Source organism: Phoenix dactylifera, chromosome 1 (genome assembly GCF_051530095.1).
Source record: "Phoenix dactylifera cultivar Ajwa chromosome 1, Ajwa_hap1_PhDact_Kaust_v1.1, whole genome shotgun sequence".
Taxonomy (NCBI): domain Eukaryota; kingdom Viridiplantae; phylum Streptophyta; class Magnoliopsida; order Arecales; family Arecaceae; genus Phoenix; species Phoenix dactylifera.
Window position 1 is genome coordinate 11,473,443 of NC_143190.1, and position 9,527 is coordinate 11,482,969.

Here is a 9,527-nt window from a genome sequence, read left to right on the forward strand (position 1 = left end):
TCTGTCATTTATTTATTTATTTTTGAGAAGTGATGAATGGATGGTTTCCAGAAAAAAAGGAAGATAAAGCATAGGGGAAATTATATGAAATTATGTTTTCTTCCAGAGAAGAAGATAAATCTTTTCATTCTTCAATTAGATACGTAACAGCTGACGTCTGCATGCAGTCTCAGTCTGACAGTCCACAACACCATTTCACTCTCGAAGGAGATATAGGAAGAAAATTATCAAAATAAACATTCTTCAGACTCTAATTTCTTGGCAGTCGGCATCCACAATAAATCCATGAGCTTTATATAATGTCAAATAAATTTTCATGTACAAGAAACCTATATATGGACATCAAAAAGTAATATATATATCTATGGCTAAGCATTGTTTTCTATAGGAGACAAATAATAGGACGGTCCTACCTTACGAACCCTCTCTGATTGGAGGCTGCTTTTCCATAGTGGAAGACCAGCACCCTATAGCTACCAAGTCCTCATAGGTCAGTGGTCCAATCTCCGTGGGTCCCCACCACTTATCTCTCTCTAGCATCCAGCTCTGTTCCTTCCTCCTTTCCTTTGTCTTGTGTATTAAATACACAAAAAGCAACCACCCAACAATTTCCCTCAACCCAAAACCCCAAGCAAGGAGCGATAGCAAGTCATCAAAAAAATGCAAGCAGCATAGTAGTGACATTTCCATTTCCATTCTCTTGATGCCTGCCTTAGCGAGTCATGGAATGCTCATCTGGGGACAAAGAGGAGAAAGGAGAGGAAGGTGGTGGGAAGATCCCTTGGCCCGAGCCAAGGATGCCCTTGGGGTCGAACTCGGCCTTAAGCCTAATGAATCGGTCCCATTTGGCCCCAAAGTGCCGAGCCCACTCGGCCCGAGTCAAGTGGTGCGGCAGGTACTGCTTCACCTCGATGCCCGCCGCGTCGCAGAACGCTAGAATCCTCTCGTTTTGTTGGCTCAGGTACTCCAGACTCTGAGTCGACTCGCCCGAGTCAGGCAGGGCTGACCTCAAAAAGCCCACCAGGTAGAACACCTCCTCGTCCGGTGTTACCGCCGAGCTCCTCTCGTCCCACCTACATTTTTTTTCCCCATATCAAAAACGTTAATATATGTATACGTATACAAATATATATGTCCACCAATGATAAGCTCTGATCATATTGAAGAATGAAGAGGTCACAGTTTTAAGTGTGGGTAATAAAAAAGTTATATGTATAGACATGTATGCTTCTTTTAATGTTGAAGGACAATGTCATGGAAGGCTTCAATGAGCATCGATTGGAGTGAGATACAAAGAAGCTAAAGCAACCAAATTTTAAATAGAATCTATCTCTTTCGAGATTCCTTCTCCCTAACTCTTTTTAGGTTTTGATGAAAGCAACACCTTTGGTATTAACAAATCATGGTGGATTAACATATATGGACAAATCCAAGTGAATTAACTAGTGTTTTAAAGTGATCTAACACCATGTTTTTTTAAAGAGGAAGGAGAGGCACGAAACGCTACGTTTAGTGGAATTCTTGAAGCAGGTTTAGCATGACATGATAAACGACTCAGAGGATGAGTTGGTCGGAGCTATTAGAGCTGGTCATCATCCACAGGAACGCTGTGATTTATAGGTCGGCAAGGCACTAGAGGAGGTTGCAATCATATGCAGTGGCCGTTTAATGAAGCAATATGGCATGGATCGGCTACTATAATACCCAAAGAATGTGTCATTTTGTCTCAAGTGTGTGTACTGGTAAATATGAGTGTGGCCGGTTGCATGCATGCAGGCTTGAGGTATGTGGGCGTGATTACTTGTGCTTGTTCATGGGGTAGATGAGGATGGGCCCACTCGTCTTGTTCCCGAGGATGCCCCGAAAGACTCCACGGTCAAAGTCGGCGATCCGGGATGCTGGAACGAAGAGGTTGAGCCATGGGTGCGGCACATCCCACAACCCCTTGGCCCGGAGCTTGAGCTCAGCCTTGTGGACTCGATCGAGGAAGTCGACGTAGGGGAGGTCGGTCGTGAACACCGATGCCGGTATGAACTCCAGTCTCTTCAGCAAAGCCTCTACTTCCTGCAGCCCATCACATGAATTTTTATAAGCAAGGTCAGCAAAGCTCTCCTTTTTCAATTGAGAGCCTAATATGGTCATAAATGTGGCCTTATATGTTAGGTTGTAAAGGTGAGCAGCAGTGGAATAAAATAGCGAAAGGTGGTGGAATAAGATCTAGTGTGGAGATCTTTCTTCATGTTCTCCGATGCGGTTGTTTAATTATTGTCGCTTGTTTAAGAATAAGAAAAACTATGGCAAACCAAAAGCCATTACCATTGGTTCTTTTAGGCATGGGAGTAAAAGAAGGTAGGCCAAGGAAACATGGGGCTGCTTCCTTATTATCCACAAACATTATAATACCTGGTCGACGAAGGCGGCAGTGGAGTCGTCGTAGTTCTTAGTCATCTCCAAGCAGTAGAGTACACCACCGTTGGCTCCAATGGAGCTGATATTGACCGAGTTTCGAGGGGAGAAGAAGGAGGATCTCCAGTTGTTGATGAGGCCCTCGTCGACGATGACGAAGCCTTCAACGTAGTCGAACCGGTGGGTGCCATGGAGGGAGATGAGGAGCTCCTGGTCTCGAGTGAATGTTGTGAAATTGGAGTAGAGCACTCGAATCCATCTCACCTGATCACCAAAAAGAGAAATCGGATAGAGCCCATGTTTGGAGACCAAGAAATATAACAATAAAGAAAACGAAAGAAGATTCCCATGAAACACTTTTTTGGCTCTCTCCCAGTTTATGAACCCATCCTCCATCAGGTCCGGGCTACCTCCAAGCTGTCTTGCATGACTTTTTCCACCGAATTGGTTAGGTGTCGGTGTCATGCTGTCCAGGAAAAACAGTGCAAAGTGCACGCAAGTTTCGATTTCTTGTACAAGTGTACAATTGGAGAGAATGGCATTCCAAGATAGCGTGGTGGTAATTAGGCCGCGCCTCTTTCTTCTTTATTCAGGGAAGGTGGGAGAGAACCAAATGGTCCCAAACAAGCCCATGTTGGATGGGAGGGGGTGGGAGGGAGGAGAGCAGCCTTTTTCTTGGCTGGTTAGGTCCGTCGTCACAGGCCAAACTCATTATATAGTCATCACAGCTAGTCAAGAGAACAGTAACAGAAGAGCAAACAAACATATACTTATATATGGAAATTATGAAGCTAACCCTTTGGGGAGCAGGCTCCAATGCTATTCTAGCTCTTGTTATAATCCCAAACTGTCCTAAACCACCAAGAACTCCATGAAATAGCTCCGAATTCTGCTCTTCTGAACATGTCACGATCTCCCCCTTGCCTAGAAAACATTGGACAAAAGTATAATATTAGAAAACGTATAAAATTAGGAATGCTAACAGCTGATTTAACACATCACGTAGTATATCAAGTAGTGAAGCCAACCTGTGACCACATCAAGCTCATAGACGTTGCTTAGCTGGGGGCCATGGTGGAAGGTTTGCCCACTTATCCCAGCATTCGAGAGGGTTCCCCCCACAGAAAGATAGAGGTAGTCGGTCCACGACTTGGGCGCACGCCCGCCGTTATCTAGTGTCCAGTTCAAGACATCGATCCAGAGCTCCCCACCCCACACGTCCACATAGTACTCCCCGAGGGATGGGGAGTACACCGGGCGGGACCTCGGCCGGTGGCCTGCGGCTCGGTCGTGGCTCATCTCGATCACGACGCCACCTGGTGCCCGGGCCTGGCCATTGATCGAGTGGCCATGGCCCCGGGCTGAGACCGGGAACCCCAGAGCGGAGCCATAGGCCACCCGAACGAGGCTGGCGACGTCGCCAGCCGAGGCCGGGCGCATGACGGCCATCGGCTCGGCCCTGGTCATGCCCCCAAAGTCGACCGAGGCACGGTCGACATCGGCGGGTTCCAGGCTGAGCTGGCCCTCCACGCCGAACTGGAGGAGCTCGGCGGGCTCCAGCGTCAGGCCGACGGTGGATATCAAGCGGCAGATCGCAAACATTAACAACACCAATTTGTTAGCCATCTCCTCAAAACTCCCGTTAACAAGCCTAAGGGGCGGTTGGTTTGTGTTCGTGCTACGAGTGACGCTAACGTGCGCCTGCACCGAGAAAGGAAGGAAAACAGAGAAGGACAGGAGAGAGATAGGAGAGCTTGAGAGCGGGAGGAGGAAGATATGGGGTTTATAGTATATATAGGACAGAAGGGAAGGAAGAAAAAGGTGAGGAGGGAGGGGAACAAAATCGTGGCACTGCGTGGGAACTCGCGGGGATTGCTACCGTAAGCCGAGATCGCGCTTTAAAGATCTCCCCCTACGCAACATGCTAAGATTCGTCCTCAGCTACTGCAGCGCCGGGTGGCGTTTGGATAAAAAAAAGGAAAACAATAAAGATTTGACTCGATCTGTTTCCTTCTTTCTTTCACTCTCCTCTCTCTCTGCTTGCTAACTCTCCTCTCTCCGCCATTGCCATCTCTCGCTCTCGTTTAACACGCGGCAGAATCTCATCGGAAGGAGAGTGGGACCCGTGAGCCACATGTAAGTCCAATGGTGGAAAAATCATTAGCTGGACGGGGTCCATTGGTGGGGCCCTTGCGAAGCTGGGATAAGGGCTGGGGTTCACGTGGAGTTTTGTGTTTCCGGTGACATGCACGAGTGCGGGGACCCCGGGAGAGAGAGAGAGCGAGAGCGAGAGGTGGTGTTAGGTTAAGCCCAAGATTCTGTGCGTGAGGGAAGGGTGGGAGGGTAGAGCTAACCTGATCCACCCTCCTAATTCTCCATTTATTTCTCCCTAGCAAAAATGTCATGGCAGCACTCAACTTAAAAATTTAATTAAAATTTGACTTTAGCAAAACACATGACTTTGATCATTGAGGAGGACTCCACCATAGTGATCGAGAAGATACAGAAGATCGGGAGTGCTAATTGAAGAATGCGACTACTCCATAATATTCGCTGTCTATTAGGCGAATGCGTCTCCCATCGAACCTCTTATACTTCTAGAGAGGCCTCCTATGCGGCTCATCATTTAGGCAATTTTATTTGGATGGATTAGGCATCTGTTCTGTTTTCCTTGCAATCTATTTTACTTTCTGGCTTTTTGGACAATACTTACATATGTTATGTGTGAGTTGCCGACGTACAAAAAAAAAAAAAAAAAAACCATGACTTTGGTTGATTGGCTGGCACTTGACTTTAATTGATTAGCTGGCACTTGATTTTGATTCATTGGTCGGCACCACTCTTTTATCTAAGTAAATCCAAGGTTTAGTCAGAATGCTGCCATTTTTATCATTTCTGGGGAAAAATAGTTTTTACTCATTCTCAACTTTTTAATAGCAATTTCAAAGATTTGAATCCAAGGCCTTCTCCAAGAGCAAAGCTTCATTGGAGAGGTGCCCTTGCGGGCTAGTCTTAAGATGGCTTGCTTAGAGTCTTCTTGTCATTTCAATTGTTCAAGCTTTACTTTGTTGCATCTGTAATTGTTTATTTCTCCAATCCATAGTTATTCCCCCATGCATCCATGCTCGAAATGCATAACTCTATGCAGGCGGTTGCTGTACTTAGCTATGAAACAAGTATGCTGTCCTCTCCTTAATTCTACATGCACAGTTGTCCCCTCCTTAATGTCTGTAGCTATTATAAATAAATATGCAATATTCGGCACAATTGCGAAAATTTATACTTTATATAGATTGAATGCTTGATATGTTTAATTTCCCTTTGCAAAGCGGCAATACTAATGTTTGCTGATCTTAAATTAACAAATGCCATAAAAATTAGCAACACCACCATGGTCAACCTCGTTCTACTCTACCAGTTCCCAACAATGAAGACCATCAATTTCCATATTTTTGATGACTATCTACTGTTGACAACGTGGACTCATTTTCTCTCATGTACATATTGCTTTGGCCAATAGAAAAAAAAAATGCACAAGGGATGAAATCTTAATTGAAGGATCTTAATTAAGTATCATCCATATATTGTAGTCTATATTACTATATATCAGTAATATATGCTGTTACGGGGGAACTCAGCCACCATGCCCCACGTGACCGGCACGCGCGCCCAAGAAGACTACAGCTGCCCCTTGATCCAGTAACCCGACCCCGAGACGTCGGATATCTTCGGCTTCGCAGCCCGACCCGAGTCGGCTGCCCCTTGATCCAGTAACCCGACCCCGAGTCGGATATCTTCGGCTTCGCAGCCCGACCCCGAGTCGGCTGCCCCTTGATCCAGCAGTCCGACCCCGAGTCGGATATCTTCGGCTTCGCAGCCCGACCCTGAGTCGGCTGCCCCTTGATCCAGCAATCCGACCCCGAGTCGGCAATCTCTCGACAACGACAGGCTGTTCCCCTGAAGCACGCCGCGACCCTCTGCTCCACTACTCCCTGCAACGGGCGTATCCGGCGCTGCTCCACGACGCCCTGTAACGGCCATGTCAGTGGCAACTCCATCGTGCCACACGATGACCAACCCCCCAGAAGGACCCCCCAGCCTGGTATATATGCGGCTGGGGGGAGAAGGGGGGGTAAGCAAGAACTTCCAGTGCATTCTCTTACTTGCTACTATTATCTCTCCTTCTCCTCCAATCTCCTCTGACTTGATCGTCGGAGGGCCCCCACTACCCCAGTGGTGGTGTGAGGCTTGCTTGCAGGTTTTCCGGTGGAAGGTGGAGCGCAATCAACACCAACCAAGGCAACTCAAATGGAACCCCGTTCACACCGCTGTGCCAATCGTTCTCGGTTTGGACCACCAGCAACAGTTGGCGCTAGAGGAAGGGCCGAATCTCAGAGCGATCGTAATGGCACGGCGAGGTGGTCGTGGAGCTTCCAATGCCTCCGGTCGCGGGGCCTCTCGCGCCTCCGGCCGGGAGGCCGCTGCGTCTCCAACACATTCTCAGCAACACTCCACCGTTCCACCCCCCATTCAGATGGTCGAAGCCGCTCAGTTCGACCAGTTAGCCCAGCAGGTTCGCACCCTCGCGGAGGCAGTGCAGAACCTGCAGGGTGTGATGTCTCGGGCGCCGCAGCGGGCCCAGGAGCCGCTGCTCCCTGAGCGCTCACCTGTCCTCCTCAACCCGCGCTCCTTCCTCTCCCATGGGGAGGAGAGCCGGCGCGAGGAAGATTCTCGAGCACGGTCCATTCTGCCGGGACCTTTCCATCGGAGCTGCGCGGGGTACGAGAGGCGGGCCCGGGCGCGTTCCCAGACCCCCCAGTCCTCAAGGAACCCGCGCTCCAGTCGGTCCCCCTCTCGGTGCTCCTTGTCTCCCACCCATCGGTCGCGCTCCCTGGACCGGCGGGTGGACGATCTCCACCGACAACTCCAGGTCCTGAAGGGCCACTCCAAAGATCCCTTCGCCGACTTGGAGATCTCCTCCCAGCCGGCGCTTGCCTCGAGGATCCTGCGGACCCCGAATCCGCCGGGGTTTAAAATGCCGGCGATCGAGCCCTATGACGGGGCGGCGGACCCGCGGGATCACGTCGAGAGTTTCAGGACCCTTATGCTCCTCCACGGAGCATCAGATCCTCTCCTCTGCAAGGCCTTCCCGGCAACCCTCCGTGGCCCGGCAAGGGCGTGGTTCGCCGGCTTGGAGGCTAACTCAATCCAGTCCTTCGACCAGTTTACTCGCCTCTTCATCACCCATTTCGCCGTCAGTAGCCGGCGGGGACTGGTCTCCGACTCCCTCTTTGATGTCCGGCAAAACGAGGGAGAAAGCTTGCGGGATTATCTTACCCGCTTCAACAAGGCTACGCTGGAAGTCCGGAACCTGAGCCAGGAAGTGGCTCTTTCAGCCCTGAAGCGTGGCTTCCGAAAGGGCAGACTCACCTTCTCCCTGGACAAACGCCTGCCGCGGAGCTTCCCGGAACTGTTGTCCCGGGCGAAACAGTATGCGGACGCCGAGGAGGCGGCCGCCCACCGGAGCAAGGAGACCGCCGAGATCCCTCCAAAGCTCGGGAAGAAAAGGCGAAAAGAGGCACGCCAGAGGAGGAGCCCGACGCCTCAACGTCGGCGCAGAAGCCCATCGCCGGCGAGGAACCACGGCGCCCTACGCCCTCGTTCTCCGCCCCGACGTTTCAACCGGTACACTCCTCTCCTGACTCCCCGGGCCCAGATCCTCATGGAAATCAAGGGGCGGGAGGACCTCCCGGTCCCGAGACAGATGAAGAAGATCCCTGGGAGGAGGCCCTCTCGGGCGTACTGTGAGTACCACCGGGACCACGGCCACGACACCGAAGACTGCTTCCAGCTTCGGGACGAGATCGAGGCTCTCATCCGCCGAGGGCGTCTCGGTCGATATGTGAACGACCGACGTCCCCCCGCAGACTCGCGTCCGGCCGACCCTGCCCCCCCGGAGCCTCGGGAGCAGAATCGACCCGTCGCGGGCGTGATCCATACTATCACTGGGGGCTGCCCCCGGCCCGAGAGGAACGCAGGGGGCTCGACTGAAGCATCAGGGGCAGCCGTCGCAAAGAGGCAGAGGGTCGGTAATGTAATCACTTTTTGTGATGAAGATGTAAAGGGGGTTCAGACCCCCCACGATGACGCCATGGTGATCTCCCTCACTATGGCAAACTATGATGTAAGGCGTGTTCTTGTGGATAGTGGAAGCTCAGCTGATATTTTGTTTTACGAGGCCTTCCAAAAGATGAGCTTGTCCAGACAATTGTTGCACAAAACATCCACCCCCCTCATAGGATTCACTGGTGACGCTGTCTCGGCCGAAGGTGTCGTTGAGCTGCCTGTGACTGCGGGCGTTGCACCCGCAGAAGCCACGGTGCGGCTCGGGTTCTTGGTCGTCCGTGTTCCCTCGGCCTACAACGCTATCCTCGGACGACCCGGACTGAACGTCCTTCGCGCGGTGGTCTCTACGTACCACTTGCTCATGCGGTTCCCCACGGCGGCCGGGATTGGAGAGGTCCGAGGTGACCAACCGACCGCAAGGCAATGTTTCCTAGCAACTCTCAAAGGGAAGAAGCCCATAGAAGCCTTAAGCGTCGAGTCCCTCGACGCCAGAGACGAGGTGGCCTTGCGGCACGGGGAGCCGGCCGAGGGTGTGATCGAAGTTCCCCTCGAGGAAGGTCGCCCGGACAGGACGATCCGGGTCGGCGCCAATCTCGACCTGGGAGCTCGGGCCCGGTTGGTGGAATTCCTCCGAGCCAATGTCGATGTGTTTGCCTGGTCGGCGGCCGATGTACCTGGGATCGACCCGGAGGTCATTTCTCACGCCCTCAACGTCGACCCGACCCACCGACCGGTAAAACAGAAGAAGAGACACTGTGCCCCGGATCGGATCCGAGTGGTCGACTAGGAGGTAGACAAACTCATGGAGGCAGGATTCATAAGGGAGGTCAGCTACCCCGAATGGCTGGCAAATGTCGTACTTGTCCGGAAGGCGAGCGGAAAGTGGAGGATGTGCGTCGACTACACCGACCTGAACAAGGCATGCCCCAAGGATAGCTTTCCGCTTCCGCGGATAGACCAACTGGTCGACGCGACTTCCGGATATCAGCTGCTGT

The 9,527-nt window shown here is 51.6% G+C and overlaps 1 protein-coding gene across 2 annotated transcripts; it reads right to left on the minus strand.

Annotated features, from left to right (window-relative positions):
- Positions 1-271: 271 nt before the first annotated feature.
- Positions 272-4,345, minus strand: LOC103717796 (cytokinin dehydrogenase 5-like). 2 transcript variants are annotated; one of them, XM_008806315.5, is made up of 5 exons: positions 3,435-4,345; positions 3,203-3,330; positions 2,404-2,670; positions 1,802-2,064; positions 272-1,073 (listed from the first exon to the last, which is right to left on the minus strand). In XM_008806315.5, the coding sequence occupies exons 1-5, from the start codon at positions 4,030-4,032 to the stop codon at positions 713-715; spliced, it is 1,617 nt and encodes a 538-aa protein (XP_008804537.2). In that variant the 5' UTR covers positions 4,033-4,345; the 3' UTR covers positions 272-712. The 2 variants fall into 2 exon arrangements, with proteins under 2 accessions (XP_008804537.2, XP_088577006.1); XM_088720880.1 differs by lacking the exon at positions 272-1,073 and having other exon boundaries at positions 1,687-2,064; positions 3,435-4,164.
- Positions 4,346-9,527: the final 5,182 nt, after the last annotated feature.

Excerpts from the sequence above, each read along its gene's own strand:
- LOC103717796 (XM_008806315.5), bottom strand. The coding sequence starts at position 4,032 with ATGGCTAACAAATTGGTGTTGTTAATGTTTGCGATCTGCCGCTTGATA. Across the intron at positions 3,331-3,434 it reads TGAGCTTGATGTGGTCACAG|GCAAGGGGGAGATCGTGACA; the intron begins GTTGGCTTCACT and ends AATGTTTTCTAG. Across the intron at positions 1,074-1,801 it reads TACCCCATGAACAAGCACAA|GTGGGACGAGAGGAGCTCGG; the intron begins GTAATCACGCCC and ends AAAAAAATGTAG.